This window comes from Dipodomys merriami, unplaced genomic scaffold, assembly GCF_024711535.1.
Source record: "Dipodomys merriami isolate MVZ:Mamm:240054 unplaced genomic scaffold, mDipMer1.0.p SCAF_392, whole genome shotgun sequence".
NCBI lineage: Eukaryota > Metazoa > Chordata > Mammalia > Rodentia > Heteromyidae > Dipodomys > Dipodomys merriami.
The window spans coordinates 615,895-633,028 of record NW_027205515.1 but is presented as its reverse complement, the minus strand read 5'-3'; the positions used below and the strand labels follow the sequence as shown (position 1 = coordinate 633,028).

At 44.4% G+C, this 17,134-nt stretch overlaps 1 protein-coding gene across 1 annotated transcript in view; it reads right to left on the bottom strand.

Moving 5' to 3' along the window:
• Prcc (proline rich mitotic checkpoint control factor) overlaps positions 1 to 17,134 on the bottom strand; it is a 34,643-nt gene that overhangs the window by 3,154 nt on the left and 14,355 nt on the right. Inside the window, exons 2-6 of the mRNA XM_069990220.1 lie at positions 14,176 to 14,223; positions 9,998 to 10,564; positions 4,292 to 4,387; positions 3,702 to 3,845; positions 1,635 to 1,700 (exon numbers count right to left, since the gene is read on the bottom strand). Of these exons, the coding sequence (XP_069846321.1) occupies positions 1,635 to 1,700; positions 3,702 to 3,845; positions 4,292 to 4,387; positions 9,998 to 10,564; positions 14,176 to 14,223 (921 nt within the window). The remainder of the gene's footprint in view (positions 1 to 1,634; positions 1,701 to 3,701; positions 3,846 to 4,291; positions 4,388 to 9,997; positions 10,565 to 14,175; positions 14,224 to 17,134) is intronic.

The following is a 17,134-nucleotide window of genomic DNA, read 5'->3' as shown; positions in this document are numbered from 1 at the left end:
GGACAGCGCCCAGGCCCAGAGTTCAGGCCCACGACCGGACCTCCCCCCCCCCAAAAAAAAAAAAACCTGAGAGGTACAATAATGACCTCTCTCTTATTTCAACCCCTTCTGGCCTGGCCTGCATTCTAGGAATGTGCAAGCACCACCTCTGGAAAGGAGGTTCACAATGCACCCCAAGTTAGTTGATGCCTACTCATTTGGAATAGGAGGGAGTAAAGACTCTGCCTTCAAACCACAAAATGGAGAAAATGCAGAGGAATTCTTGACAAGGGAAGTAAAAAGATGACAAGGACAATGTAAGCAAGATTTGCCATGGAAATTACCAGCTGAAATGCATACTCCTTAGGATGAGGGCCATAAGCAAGTCTCATTCATGCCTGTATCTTCAAAAGCATTAAGTACAGTGGGGCTCAAGAGGATGTCTAATGATTTAATGATGATGTGAGTTACCTAGTTAAACTGAGTAATTATCAAGACATATTCTAATTCTCAAAGACCTTTTTGGGTTATCTGTAATTCTGAATAATGTATTAGAGAATATAGCACCATTAGGTGGATGTTAGAGAGTCAATCTTTCCTTTAGGTGTAGGTGTGTGTGTGTGTGTGTGTGTGTGTGTGTATGTGGTGCGTGCGTGCGTGCGTGTGTGTTGGGAGTCAATTCCTTTAAGGGTGTGTGTGTGTATGTGTGTGTGTTGGAGTCAATTCCTTTAAGGGTGTGTGTTGGAAATATGTGTGTGTTGGAGAGTCAATCTTTCCTTTAGAGGGTGTGTGTGTGTGTGTGTGTGTGTGTGTGTGTGTGTGTGTGTGTGTGTGTGTGTGTGTGTGTGTGTGTGTGTGTGTGTGTGTGTGTGTGTGTGTGTGTGTGTTAGGGGTAGGGGTGTGTACGTGTGTGTGTGTGTGTGTGTTAGGGGTAGGGGTGTGTGTGTGTGTGTCTGTGTGTCCTTTTTCTTTCCAGGCTGGTGCTCTACCACCTGAGCCACAGCTTCACTTCTAGCTTTTTGATGGTTAGTTGGAGATAAGAATCTCACAGACTTTCCTGCCTAGGCTGGCTTTGAACCTCAGTCCTCAGATCTCAACCTCCTGAGTAGCGAAGATTACAGGCATGAACTACCAGTTCCCTGATTAAGTTTTTTAATTCTAGATGAACTTGTAACTTATAATCCATTTTATTCTCTTAAACTGTTTTGTATATCCAAACTTTCACTTAATAGAGTTTATTCTAAGCATCTGTACTTTGCTGGTCCAGGGCCTTGAACTCTGTCCCTGGCTCCTTTTGCTCTACCACTTGAGACACAGCACTATTTCAGGCTTTTTTCTGTGATTAATTGGAGATAAGAGGACTTTCCTGCCCTGGCTGGCTTCAAACCCTGATTCTCAGATCTCAGCCTTCTGAATAACTAGTATTAAGGCATAAGCCACTGATGCCCAGCTTGAACATATATCTTATGGACAGAGAGCAGAGGCAGAACAGGATGATGCATAAGAACACATCTCCACCTAGTGGTCACACAGGTAACAGGGAAGGTGCCCGCTGAACGCTGATCCTGCACTTGGGCTCCTTAGGCCAGAGCTCAGGCCTCAAATTCCCAGATTTATAGGGATCCTGGCTGGGCCTTGGCCCTCACTCTCCTCACCTGATGAATCAGATATGTGATCTGGTGTTTCCGCCGCTGCTGACCTGTGGGCTGCTCACCTTTCTTCTGCAAGGGAAAAAACAGTCCTTAACTCACATGAAGAAAAATACAAGTTTCTCCTTGTAGACACTGCAATATTAAGGAAAGAAAAACCACTTACATAGCCCAAATCCTAGGGAAAAAGTCAGTTTGGGCTGACTTTATGTCTATATACTTACAAAAGTTATTTTTGTTACAGCCATTATGCAAAAAAGGAAATAAAAACCCAAGCTCAAAATACTTGCTTGAAATAGCCTACTAATATCCCCCATTAGACTGGAAATATTTTGAGGTCAAGACTGTCTTGTTTCTTTAGTAACGCCACCCATCAGCACTAAGCTCTGGACATTTGAGTCCAGCACCAGCAAATGGTAGACATTTGAGACCAGTTTTATTGCCTGCAATTAGTCTAAGGCAGTGTAAGTGCCAGAGTATACAGGTGATCTTCTGCCTTCCCTCCAAGTCTCCTCAAAACCCTTGTGTCCATCTCCCCCTTAAACCTACATCTCTGTCCCCTTCTCCCCAATCAGACCAGATGTCTAACCTGACTCCTACATACAGCTCCTCATCAATCACCTTTGGCTGAAACCTACCACCTCCATTCTAGAAAGTGCCAACAGCTCCCTGGAATTATAAATTTCACAATCACTCCACCTTTCGCCAGTCTTCTAGAGTCCCTAACCAAATTTGATGCAAATGATTTACTGTCAAAGTCTATATTGGTCTGGGCTTTCATTCTGTGGTTTTTCTATCCTCTGCCAGTTGTCTCAAGCTAGAAGCTTCCTAGTCAGCCCCACCCAACTCTCAAAACTCCTCTCCAGAGTCTCCTCAGCACTTATGTAATCAATTTGCACTGTAATCATTTGCACTCAAGTGTCCTTAAATCTCTTCCCAACTATGCTGTCAAATCCTCAAGAACAGGGACCATATTTTTTTCCCCTTATTTTCTTAAGAAAATAAAAATACAGTAAGATGGTAGAAGAAAACCTGGAGCTGGAAGAATAGCAAATTCTAATTCCTTGATGTTATTGTATGTCATTTTAAATGACAGATAAAGATGATATATATAAAACATTCAGTGATATTCCAGGACCATCGTGAACACTGACAACAGCAGCTATTACTATGTGATGATGCTTCTCGACCTGCAGTTAGTAGAGCACACTTTCCTAAATGGTTTTTCCAGTAAACAGTGATGGATCTGTGATGATCTAACCACAATCCTTTGCTCTGTCCTGTATGACCGCCAGCATTCAGTTAAAACAAACGGCTGGGGCTTGGATAGCCATCTGTGGCCACAGAACAAAGCAAAGCAAATGGGGGGAGGCGGAGGGAATAAAATCCTCAACCTTGGCCTTGCTTGTGCTGGGCTCAAATCCAGGGCTTCCCCACATTCTCTCCCCTCCCCCCCCCCCACCACGTGGCAGGCTCATAAATGTCCACATTTGCTATACTCAGCTACTAAATGAGATTTTCATCACACCAAAGAAAACTAGCACAGAAAAAGCAGGAGGGTAGTGGGAAAAGTGGGAGAAAAAGGTATTTGGAAGATCACGGCTGGTTACATAAATAATGGGGAAAAAGGAAAGGAGATAAGAGTTACATGCTTGGACCCTAGGACCCAAAGTCTTTTTTATGGCTCTACAGTGTCCATACCTCAAAGATGTGCTGAGCAGGCCCTAGAGTAACAGGGTAGAGAAAGGAACGTGACTGTTGGGAAAGGGCACAGCAGCTACTGGTCTATCCAATGGAAAGGTACCACAACATATCAGAAGTCTTCCCAGATCAGGCCAGGGACTGCTCTAATCACCTAATAGCCAGTCTCTACCACCAGCTAGACAATGATTATAGTGCTGCCAAAATCTAGAAGGCCAGAACTGTACCTGTGAGACTCCGTGCATACTCCACTATCATGGGCAGAAGTGTTTGCTAAAGGTGTTGCCAACAGTAACAATGAGTGTGCAATCAAGACAAGATTTTGCTCTGTGGCCTTCTAAGCTGGCTACCCAACAGACCTTTCCCACGTACTTTGCTGAATGACTTCATGGTTTTCTCTTCTGTCAATGACTTGGTCATCCACTGCTGGGCCCCACTGAGCTGGTCATCACCTTTGATCTCCACAAAGTTGATTTCCTCCCTCCCTCGGTTCCTCTTGCCCTGTAGCCGCTTAAACTGGAAAGAAACAAAGGAAAAAAATACAGGAACAGCTGGGTACCAGTGGCTCATGCCTGTAATCTAGCTACTCAGGAAGCTGAGATCTAAGGATCACAGTTCAAAGCTAGCCTGGGCAGAAAAGTCTGAGAGCCTCTTATCTCTAATTCAACAGCAAAATACCAGCAAAAAGTCAGAAGTGGAACTGTGGCTCAAGTGGTAACGCATTAGCCTTGAGCAAACTGAATGAGAGTTCAAGGCCCTGAGTTCCGGAAGGAGAGGGAAGGGAGGAAGGAGGGAAAGAGGGAAGGTGGGAAGGAGGGAGGAAAGAATGGAGGGAGGGAAATAGAGATACAATTGGAAGGCTTTAGGCATGAGAATCCCTAGTTCAAGACCATCTTGGGCTGCATAATAAGACTCTTGTCTCAAAAAAGAAAAGAAAGATTATTTATGCTTTATCAACTCACTGCTTCATCATCAATGAAGGAGGCATCTGGGGCAATTTCCTGGGGGGGAACCAGAGCCGGGTCCTGTGCAGGATAGTAGCCACCACTGTAATAATCCTATGGACAAAGAGAAAATTAAAACAAAAACAAATAAACAAAAAACTCTGAAGGGGGCTGGTAAGGTGTCTCAGTGGTAGAGTGCCAGCCTCGAGCAAAAGAAGCTCAGGGACAGTGCCCAGGCCCTGAGTTCAAGCCCCAAGGACTGGCAAGAAAGAAAAAAAAAACCCTGAGGACCCAGGGGTGAGAGGTCAAGGTCTGCCCAGAAACAGGACAAACCTCATCAAGGAGGCTTAGAAGAGATTCCCAAACTCCATCACCTCAGTTAAAGGTAGAGATCAAGGACCTGCCCTCTAGTTCACCAGTTTTTGCAATTTTGTGATCTGCATTGCCTAAGCACATGGTTACTCTTTAGGGAAGGGTGACAAAGCATAAAGGCATTCTTTCCTGCTCAATCTACACCCTACTCTTTTAGTTGTTTCCCAAAAGCAACTCCTAGCCTCACCTCTATCGTGCCCTCAGCCCAGCTCCCCTACTCAGAAGACCCCTACAGACAGATAGGAGCAGGGAAGAGAGGGCATGAGGCATGTTACCCCTGTTCTCATTCTATTTAGGCCCTCCACACAGAGACTGTCTTTTAAATAGGAAAGGAGGGTGTAAATCTCTGATATAAACTACTATTTAAGTATTACAGAGTATATAAAGCTGCTAACTACCTATGTTTGTGTTGCCAGATTTTTCCGGTAGAAATCTGTTGCTTCCTCTCTGAGGGGAGCTGCTGGGATGTTGTTGCACAGAAGAGGAAGAACAGGCAGAGGACAGGCCAAAGCCCCTGTCCCTAGCAACTGTTTCTTCCTTGCTGCTACCTTTGCCCAAAACGCCAAGAAATATCCCTCTAAGAACATCCATCTTCTAGTGTGTTAAATGTAAACAGGGCCAGGACTAATGGCTTATGCATGTAATCCTAGCTACTTAGGAGGCTGAGATCTGAGGATCATGGTTCAAAGCCAGCCCAGGCAGGGAAGTCCAGTTAACCATCAAAAAACTGGGAACAGAGCTATGGCTCAAGTGGTAGTGTGTTAGCCTTGAGCACAAAGAAGCTCAGGGACAGCACCCAGGTTCTGAGTTCAAGCCTCTGGACCAATACCAAAAAAAGAAAAAAGAAAAAGGAATTACCATATTCCTTGGTTATTTTGGCCTTTTTTTTGTTTTTGTTTTAGTGCTAAAGACCAAACTCAGGGCCTCATGCATGCTAGGCAAGTACTCTATCACTGAGCCACACCTTCAGCCCTTTTTATGCTAGTTAAATTTTGAGATGGAGTCTCATTTCTTGTCCAAAAAAAAAGTAAAGCCCGGCTGGGAAGGTGGCTCAGTGGTTGAGCACTTGCCTTGCATACATGAGGCCCTGGGTTTGATTCCTCAGCACCACATAAGAAAAAAACTGGAAGTAGCGCTGTGGCTCAAGTGGTAGAGTGCTAGCCTTGAGCTGAAGAGCTGAGGGACAGCGCCCAGGCCCAGAGTTCAGGCCCCATGACCGGACCCCCCCCCCCAAAAAAAAAAAAGTAAAGCCGGCACCAGTGGCTCACACCTGTAATCCTAACTACTCAGAAGGCTGAGCTCTGAGGATCATGGTTCAAAGCCAGCCCAGCAGGAAAGTCTGTGAGACTCTTATCACCAATTAACCACCAGAAAACCAAAGTGGTATTATGGCTCCAGTTGTAGAATGCTTGCCTTGAGCTGAAGAGCTGAAGGACAGTGCCCAGGCCCACAGTTCAAGTCCCACAACCAAAAAATTAAAAAAAGAAAGAAAAGAAAACAGGCTTAATATTCACTACATATAAATAATATACAAAAATCTATTCCAGGGGCTGGGAAGGTGGTAGAGTGGCTCAGTGGTAGAGTGCTTGCCTTACATGCATGAGAACCTGGGTTCGATTCCTCAGCACCACCGCTGTGGCTCAATTGGTAGAGTGCTAGCCTTGAGCTGAACTGCTGAGACAGTGCCCAGGCCCACAGTACAGGCCCCACGACCAAAAACAAAATCTATTCTCAGCCAGCCATCATCATGCATTCCTATAACTACAGCTGCTCAGGAGGTAGAGCTAACAGGCCGCCAAAGGTATGAGACCTTAACCGAAAAATAAACTAAAAAGACTAGGGCCTGGTTCAATTGGTAAAGCACTAAGTCTCTCAATTCAATCCCCAATACCATCAAAAAGAAAAAAGTAAACAAAATAAAAATAAAAATAAAAAATCCAGGGGCTGGGAAGATGGCTCAGTGGTAGAGCGCTTGCCTTGCATGTATGAGGCCCTGGGTTCGATTCCCCAGCACACATAAGAAAAAAAAGCCGGAAGTGGCGCTATAGAGTGGTAGAGCTCTAGCCTTGAGCTGAAGAGCTGAGGGACAGCGCCCAGGCCCAGACTTCAGGCCCATGACTGGAGCCCCCCACCCCCCAAATAAAAATCCAGGACAATTAGAATGTTTTCTACAGTAGTATTCGTAAGATACACTTTTACATTTTAACATTTTAGATCTGCTGGTATATTTATATTTTAATACTGCCTCAATGGTATCTAAAACTACACAGAGACTCTCAATTTGTTATTTATTTGCTGGATGTAAATACAGTGGTTTTTTTGGTTGTTGTTGCTTTTTTTGGTCAGTGGTGAGTCTTGAACTCTGAGCCTGGGCATTTGTCCCTGAGCTCTTCAGCTCAAGGTAAGCACTGTACCACTTGAGCCACAGTTCCACTTTCTATTTTCTGGTGGTTAATTGGAGAGAACAGTCTCAGGGACTTTCCTGCTTTGAACCTTGATCCTCAGACCTCAGGCTCCTGATTGGCTAGATTACAGGCATGAGCCACAGGAACTCAGCTACATTGGTTTTTTAGATGAGCTTTTTTTTTTTTGGTCCGTCGTGGCGCCAGACCTCAGGCTCCTGATTGGCTAGATTACAGGCATGAGCCACAGGAACTCAGCTACAATGGTTTTTTAGATGAGCTTTTTTTTTTTGGTCGGTCGTGGAGCTTGAACTCTGGCCTGGGCACTGTCCTTCAGCTCTTCAGCTCAAGGCAAGTGTTCTACCACTTGAGCCACAGTGCCACTTCCAGTTTTCTGGTAGTTTATTTGAGGTAAGAGTCTCAGGGGCTTTCCTGCCTGGGCTGGCTTTGAACCATGATCCTCAGATCTCAGCCTCCTGAGTAGCTAGGATTACAGGCGTGAGCCACCAGCGCCCGGCTTTTTTTTCTTTTTGACAGTACTGGGATTTGAACTCAGTCTTCACACCTGTTAGGCAGCACCCTTGCTTTTTTTTTGGTCAGTCCTGGGTTTGAACTCTGGGCCTGGGTGCTGTCCCTGAGCTCTTCAGCTCAAGGCAAGTGCTCTACCACTTGAGCCACAGTGCCCTTCTGGTTTTCTGGTGGTTAACTGGAGATAAGAGTCTCATGGACTTTCCTGCTTTGAACCATGATCCTTGGATCTCAGCCTCCTGAGTAGCTAGGATTATAGACGTGAGCCATTGGTGCCTGGCCACCCTTGTTTTGTTTTGTTTTGTTTTTTGGGTCCCGTTGTGGGCCTGAACTCTGGGCCTGGGGGCTGTCCCTCAGCTCTTCAGCTCAAGGCTAGCGCTCTTCCACTTGAGCCACAATGCCACTTCTAGCTTTTTTTTTCTGCTTATGTGGTGCTGAGGAATCGAACCCAGGGCCTCATGGATGCAAGGCAAGCACTCTACCACTGAGCCATCTTCCCAGCCCCCCACCTTTGCTTTTTGATGAATATTTTGGAAATGGGAGGCTAGTTCTGCCCAGCCGGCTTGAAACCTCAGTCCTCTAGATCTCAACCTCCTCAGGAGCAGGTATGACCCCCCCCCCCTCGCCCAGTGCCTGTTATCTTCAATGTTCTTTCTAACAACCACCCAGAAGGAAGATAAATTATCACTGATCAACAGTAAAGACTTAAAATTACTTTCAAAATCTTTGGTCTACCTTCCTGTTATGTTTTGCTATGTAATAACCCCCAAAGTGCTTATATGTATAGGGGGGTGGTCCCCAGGTATTTGGGGAAGTGGATCTAGTAAAGGAAGTGGGTCACTGGGGGAGCTGTTCTTAGGGACTGTATCTTGTCTAGGGTTCTCTCCTTTCCCTCTGCCCCCAGCCCTTCTCCCCTCAACTAAAACCTCTGAAATAATGAGCCAAAATAAGTACAGTCATCCCTCGCTATATTGCACTTCACTTAACTGCAGTTTCACTATATCATGGTTTGGGGTGTTTTGTTTTGTTTTGTTTGCCAGTCCTGAGCCTGAACTCTGGGTTTAGGCATTGTCTCTGAGCTTCTTTTGCTCAAAGCTAGCACTCTACCAATTGAACCACAGGGCCACTTTGGCTTTTTGTTTATGTGGCACTGAGGAATCAAACTCAGGGCTTCATGCATGTTAGACAAGCACTATACCACTAAGCCACTTTTTGTTTATGTGGCACTGAGGAATCAAACTCAGGGCTTCATGCATGTTAGGCAAGCACTATACCACTAAGCCACTAAGCCAGCCATACCGTATTAAAAAACAAAAAAACAAAAAAACAAAAAAACATGTAAATAGTGATCCCTCACCTATTGCAGGAGTTATGTTCCAGATTCTCCTGTAACATTCTTACCACTTCCCCATTGCCTCTTTGTAATCAACTTTGTTGATTCCTTCCTCCTCAGTCCTATCCCTCCCACTCTGTTTTCTCAAGACCTTCTACCTCCAGAAACTCTTCCTGGATTAACTGCTATCTATAAGTCTAACAAGTCTAGAGTGTGTATCCTCTGCACTTGCAAAGGCATTTTGTGTATCTAAGATCAGAGATGACTGGCTCCTCTCCCATCTTCTCCCTGAAACTCTCACTAGCTCCCTTGGAAAGCATCTAGTTTCAAAATGTTATTGTTTGGGTAAGTGTCCCCTACAAGATCCATGTAGGCTGTCACTAGCTTGTGATAGTATTGGGAGGTAGTAGAAGGGGTAGGGGGTTACTGGAAGTTAGGTCACTGGACACTGGGACATCATCCTCGTCTTTTCTGTTTCCTGGTCACCATGAAGTGACAACTTCTATCACATCTTCTCCCAAAAGCAATGTCCAGACCCAATAGAGCTTTGCAATCACAGACAAAACAAATTCATACCTCTAAAACCTGTGAATCAAATCAAATAACTTTCCTCTTTTTTTTGAGGGGGGGTCCGGTCGTGGGGCCTGAACTCTGGGCCTGGGCGCTGTCCCTTAGCTCTTCAGCTCAAGGCTTAGCGCTCTACCACTTGAGCCACAGTGCCACTTCCAGCTTTTTTCTTTTTTGCTTATGTGGTGCTGAGGAATCGAACCCAGGGCCTCATGCATGCAAGGCAAGCACTCTACCACTGAGCCACCTTCCCAGCCCCAACTTTCCTCTTTTTGTTGATTTTTTTTACCTTATGAACTAAAGGCTGACTAATATAGAGAATAAAGGTGTCAACTATGTGATCCAGCCTGTCAGCCTTCAAGACTTGGGAAAATCAGATCCAGAACAAGGTAGTGTATTTTGAGGCCTGAGAGGTATAAGAAAATCAAAACAAATGACACCAGAATCTGTATTACTGGCTCAATCTCTCCCTGAATGCCACACCTAATATTCCCCGGCCTACCCTCCATGTCCCCTACCCACCTGATAATAAGCACCAGCAGCATTGGCATCGCCATATGCAGAAAACTGATTATAGCTGTAGTCATCCCCAGGCTTAGGCATCCAAGGGGCCCCACTTGAGCCAGCTGCTATCTTGAACTCAAGGGGGGCATTAGCTGCATCATCCTGGAAAGCCGGCTCTGGTTCTGTGCCTGGAGGCAGCTCTTCAGGGACAGTGGGGACAGGATAAGGGTATGGCTCAACTCCAAGTGGCTCAGCCTTGTCAGGGAGGGAGAAAAAGTTCTCAGGAGCTACTTCTTCATCACTGTCGTCCTCCTCCTGTGTGATCTGCTTCGTCACCTGCAGGGCAGCACTCTTGGCAGCAGCCTTGATGGCAGAGGGCGATGGAGTGGTGGTTGTGGTGCCCACAACAGGAGCAAGAGAGGAGGGCTTGGTCTTAGCAGCCAATCTGGAGGGCTTAGTATCAGAGGAGCCATCAAAGGGTTTCCGGGAGAAGGCATGGGGCAAGAGCAACCTATTAGTCTCTTTCACAGTCAGGTTTTTAGGTTGGGGAAGCAAGGCAGACAAACCAGTTCCCTCGCTGGATCCCTGGTGAGCCCAAGTATGGGAGTAGGACAGAAGAAAGTGAGACTTTGTTACACACAGACAACACTGAAAAACAAGAATTAACAGTTCTGCATTCTAGCCTAACTCTCACCAGCCATTGTGCCTTCTCACCTCTAGCCACTCAAGTCATCTAATCTAGGTTTGATTCTTCCTGCCTCAGGCCCTCCTTCTACAGTTGCTTCTCCCAAGAAAGAATGCCATTCCTCTTCTCCTCCAACCCTGCCCACTTCCATTGACCTCCATCAGGAAGCCTTCCCCAACTGTCTTCAGCAAATAAAATGTTCTTCCTCTCTCAACATCCCAAGCTTAGGTCTCCCTCCAACTAATCATTCAATCTCTCCCTGTATCCTGAAGAGACGCTCTCCTTCCTTTGGATTGCTATCCAGAGACAAGAACAAGGCTCTGTCCAAGAGACACCTATACATGTTGCCAAAAGTCCTCTCTACCCTCAAAAAAATGAAAGACCCACACATGGGAAATGAGCTTGTTAATGTCCCAGTAAAGCATTGAACTTATTAATCTGTCAGTTAGTCCAGACAAAATTTCATCAGAACCTCCCCAATTTTGCATTCTATGTGCTTAAGGATCAGCCTGGCCTAACTTAGGGAGTGCTAATTGAAAAACTGAAGAGTGGAATAAGGTCACTGCACTATCCAGGATCATGACTTGGAGGCCTGGATTCACAGTCTCCTTTCGCACCTCAGAGTTCCTCTATGTACTCATCTCTTTCATCTGGAAAACTGCTCTTTTCTTTTTGTGCTGGTCCTGAGGCTTAAGCTCAGGGTCTAGGCACTGTCCCTGAGCTTCTTTTTGCTCAAGGCTAGCCCTCTACCACTTGAGCCACCGCTCCACTTCTGACTTTTAGTGGTTAATTGAAGGTAAAAGTCTCATGGGATTGACCTGCCCAAGATGGCTTCAAACTATGATCCTCAGATCTCAGCCTCCTGAGTAACTCTGGATTGCAGTCCCAGTGCTGGTTTTTGTTTTTTCTTTATTTTTTTTGTTGGTTCTAGGGCCTGAACTCAGGGCCTGGGCTCTGTCCTCAAGCTCTTTTACTCAAGGCTAGTGCTCTACCACTTTGAGTCCCAGCTCCACTTCTGGTCTTGTGTTAATTGGAGATAAGAGCCTCACAGACTTTCTTACCTGGGCTGAGTTTGGATTTGAACTGCAATCCTCAGATCTCAGCCTCCTGGGTAGCTAGGATTATAGGCATGAGTCACCAGTTCCCAGCTGATTTTTACTTTTTTTTGGGGGGGGGGAGGGGTGTCAGTCATGGGGCTTAAATTCTGGGCCTGGGCACTGTCCCTCAGTCTTCAGCTCAAGGCTAGTGCTCTACCACTTGAGCCACAGTACCACTTCCGGTTTTCTGGTGCTTTATTGGAGATAAGAGTCTCATGGCCTTTCCTGGCTGGGCTGGCTTTGAACCACAATCCTTAGATCTCAGTCTCCTCAGTAGCTAGGATTATAGGCGTGAGCCACCAATGACTGCCTTCTTTTTTTAAATTTTTATTGTGATATACAGAGGGGTTAGTTACATACATAACATAGTGAGTACGTTTCTTGGTGAACTTGTTACCCCTTCCCTCATTTTTCTCCCACTTGCCCTCCCCCTAACCCTCTTGCTCTTTACTTTTGAGATACCTTCTGAACAAGTCTACTTCCTCTAAGAAGCCAACCTATTATCAGAAAAAATACTGGTCTAACTCAGCCTTGGTATGCCAGCTTCTTCTACACCTCTTTTAGCACCTACTATAAACAAGCCCATACCAGTTGCCTTTCTAAATTCCATATGACCCTGTCCTTCTAAGATCTCCCTGAATAGAATCAGGGGAACAGACAGCTTCAGGATCATACATTTGAATCTCAAAACCATTAACTTACAAAGACAGGGTTTAGACTGTCACTGCTAATGGCTCAGATGTATAATCCCAGTTACATAGGAAGCTGTAGATCAAGGTTTGAAGCCAACCCAAGCAGGTAAATCCAAGAGACTCTTATCTTCAATTAGCTGATTTCCAATAAACAGCAAAAAACTGGAACTGAAGGCATGACTCAGTGGCAGAGTAAAAAACTGAGAGCTTGGGGCCAGGAAGGTGGTTCAGTGGTAGTGTGCTTGCCTTGCATGCATGAGAACCTGGGTTCGATTCCTCAGCATCACATAAGCAGAAAAAGCTGGAAGTGGCGCTGTGGCTCAAGTGGTAGAGCACTAGCCTTAAGCTGAGAAACAGCGCCCAGGTCCAGAGTAAGTAAAAAAAAAAGTAAGAGCTTAAGGCTGGGAGTTTAAGCCCTAGTACTGAAACAATACATTGCATGATTACCAGAACAAACAAGAAAATAAATAAATCATGGAGCATAGAGAGTACAGGAATAAACTTCAGGGAGCCAGAATATAGGTATTGAGACCAGGTGACATGGACAAGCCACAGGAAGATCACATTATTGATGTGATCTACCCTTGATGACAGAGAAGCACCAAAAAGCAACTACTTCTTGGAGTCTAAAGTCTTAGACTGGGACTCTGAAGTTAAGATTGCCTGACATAGCTTTTTTTTTTTTTTTTTTTTTTTGGTCAGTTGTGAGGCTTGAACTCTGGGCCTGGGCACTGTCCCTCAGCTCTTCAGATCAAAAAGAGTGCTCTACCACTTGAGCCACAGTGCCACTTTCAGTTTTCTGGTGGTTAATTGGAGATAAGAGTCTCATGGACTTTCATGGACTTTCCTGCCTAGGCTGCTTTGAACCGTGATCCTCAGATCTCAGCCTACTGAGTAGCTAGGATTACAGGTGTGAACCACTGGCGCCCAGCCCCGAAGTGTTTTATTTACTAGCACCCAAATGATTCAGTTCTCAAGAACAGCACCTCAGTCAGAGGTTAGTATTACCCCAATTTTATCTGTGAGTAAACGAAAAAGCTTGCCAGACAATCAGAGTGGGGAGAGCTGGAATAAAAACTATGTCAGAGCTGCCAGTGGCTCATGCCTATAATCCTAGCTACGCAAGAGGCTGAGATCTGAGGATCATGGTTCAAAGCCAGCCCAGGCAGGAAAGACTGTGAGACTCTTATCTCCAATAAAACACTCAGAAAAATGGAAGTGGCACTGTGGCTCAAGTGGTAAGAGTGCTTACCTTGAGCTGAAGAGCTGAGGGACAGTGCCCAGAGCCCAGAGTTCAACCCCCACAACCAAAAACAAACAAACCAAAACACTTATAACTGCCTGGTTCAAAGTAACTGTTATTTAAGTGTTTATTTCCAGGTTAAAAATAAGACAGGGGAAAAGATGGACAATTTTAAAATAAAGATGCTTCCTAACATCATTTTGACCAATCTATTTACTCCAACCTCTCTAAATAATCCTTTTACCTGAAATGTAATGAAGTGAATTGAATTATGATCTGTCCCTACCCCATCTGTCCTCCAAGACAGGTTTTAACTCCATCATTCTTAGTTCATGAAGAAAACAAGGAATATGCTAAGCCTTATTAAAAGGAAACCGAAGCCAGATCTTAACAGTCCTCAAATACATAGATCTTACAAACTTAACTTGAGGAAACAATGTGGTCAGAGAAGAAATAGCTTACCAAATTATCAAGCTTACCTGGAGGACAATTTTCTTCTTTGCAGGTTCATCTTCCTCAGAATCTGACTAAGAGAAAAAGAAATGGAATAAGGCCTCATTGTTTTAGGACAGTAGAAAAAAATATTCACAGTAAATGAATAGGTTGTATAGGTTGGACAACTATGACCCTCTAGTCTGTGCCCCACCTCTGTACAGAGATGAAGCTACCAGAGACCCAGGCAAACAACACAGCTTCAAACAATGGGGGTACCCAGTCATTCACACCTGAGACCCCATTCACCTCATCCCAGATTTATTCCTCAGCCTTCTTGGCATCTACTTCTATTCTGTTAAATTGAGATTATTTCCTCCCATTTGGTCCTTGGTGGAAAGAAAAAGCTATACCCATTCTCCTATAAACCTGTCCACTAAAAGATGAATGGGATTTGGCCCACTATCTCACCCAAGCTCAGCTTCACTTCTAAAACCACTTCCATAGACTACATAACCACATGGCTGGGGAACTCCAGTGGGATTAAGTGGTATGTTAACTACTCTTCTATGAGGCATTAAAGGTCAAAGCCATTGGAGAAATCCATTCCCTCTACAAGTATGATCTATTGTCTGCAAGACAGAATTGTTCATGTCCAGAAGACAGGCAAATAATGGCTAAGGATTTGGGATAAGACAGAAGGTGAGTGGTGTTATACCTCTGACTCAACAGGACTATTTCTTTCTAAGAAAAGCTGTCACAATGAAAAATATCTAAACTTTTATCAGTTCCTTGGTGACTTCAAGTAGAGGAAAGATGCAAGGTATATGAATAGCAAGCTTTAACATTTTGGTTTTTAAATGACTCCCTATATAGATTCTCCTACCTTACAAGTTCCTATTTTTGATTTTTTGGGTTTGTTGTTATTGGCCATGGGGCTTGAAATCAGGGCCTGGGGACTGTCCCTGAGCTCTTTTGCTCAAAGCTGGCGCTCTATCACTTTAAGCCACAGCACCACTTGCAGTTTTCTGGCAGTTAATTGGGAGTCTCATGTACTTTCCTGCCCAGGCTAGCTTCGAACAGTGATCCTCAGATCTCAGCCTCCTGAATAGCTAGGATTACAGGCATGAACCATGGGTACCCAGCTACAAGTTCCTTTTTTAATTTGTATGCTACAAGGATCTTTCCATCATAATTACTGAGAATTTACCATATTCAAGATACTAAAATAGTGCAAATAGTTTCTACCAGGTGTCCCAGGTAGGGATTGGGCAATTAAAAGTCAGAGGCATAACCTGGACTATTTGTATGCCTCAAGATTTTCTACACAAAAAGAGCTTAGAGGGCTGTGAAGGTGGCTCAGTGGTAGAATGCTTGCCTTGCATGCGTGAGGCCCTGGGTTCGATTTCTCAGCACCACATAAGCAAAAAAGGCCGGAAGTGGTGCTGTGGCTCAAGTGGTAGAGCGCTAGCCTTGAGCTGAAGAGCTGAGGGACAGCGCCCAGGCAGAGTTCAGGCCCCACAACCAATTAAAAAAAAAATAAAAAATAAAGAGCTTAGAATCCAGTAACAAGTACTCAACAAAATGCAGTAAAGGGCAGTAAAAGATAAAACCATCAAATGTGGTTTAAACATCCCTCAATTAGTACTGCCATTATGAAAAGTATATAAAGGCTTCTTTAAAAACTGAAAATAGCCAGCAACTGGTGGCTTATGTCTATAATCCTAGCTACTCAGCAAGCTGAGATATGAGGATATTGTGCAAAGCCAGCCTGGGCAAACAAGTCCTCAAGCCTCCAATTAATCATCAAAAAGCTGGAAAGTGGAGCTGTGGCTCAAATGATAGAGTGCTAACCTTCAGCAAAAAAGCTCAGAGACAGCACTCAATTCCCAAGTTCCCCATACATACATGTGCATATGCACATACTCAAAAACCCCCAACAACTTTAACTAAAAATAGGGCTGAGCACCAGTGGCTCATACTCATAATCCTAGCTACTCAGGAAGCCAGTCCAGGCATAAACATGAGGCTTTCATCATCTCAATCAAAAAACAGACATGGTGGTGCACACCTGTCATCCTACCTACCTGGAAAACCTAAATAGGTAGAGATCTTGGCACAGTCAACCACAGTATAACACATGTGAGACATTACTGGAAAAATAATGAAGGAAAAAGCCTGGCACAAGAGACTGAGCAGCTACTAGCAAGCACAAGGTCCTGAGTTCAACTCCTAGTACCACCAAAAAATAAATAAAAAACCTAAAAATAGAGGCTGAAAGTACAGGATAGAGCTTGGTGGAAGAGCACATACTCAGCATATTCAAGGCCCCGCAGCATTTTTAAAAATAATTTTTTATTGAGATTAAGTGATTACATAATTTTCACAAATTTCACAGTATTGTGAGATAGTGATAGTTAAAGTCACAAACACATTTTAACCTTCACAAGGCAAATTGTCATTATCATGCAGCTTTTTGAAAAATAAGTACATAAACATCTAAAAAGAGAATTACCAAACATGTGATCTAGCCATCCTCTGACTGGGTGTTTATCCAAAAGATTTGAAATCATTGTGTTGAAGAGATGTCTGCACTCCCACGTCCGCTACAGTACTACTAATGACAGCCAAGTTATAGAATGAACCTAAGTGCCCATTGACAAATGAACGAATAAAGAAACCTATAATGGGGTACTATTCAGCCAAGATGTCAAATCCAACCGAGAAAAAGTGGTAAGCACACATCACCTGAGCATGTTCTATATTTTCTGTTCAAACTTCCATTGTCCTTCTCTCTCCTCCTCTTTCTTCTTCCTTCCTCCCTCTTTCAATGATTCCTTTTTCTTTTACTGATACTGAGGACAAAATTTAGTCTTACACATGTTAGGTAAGCACTGTACCACTAAGCTATACACATTGGCATACATAAGAGGGGTCTTTAGACCTGAAGAGCTATCTCATCTCCTCTCTGGCAGAGCACAGAACACATCTTGCCATAGAGTACAC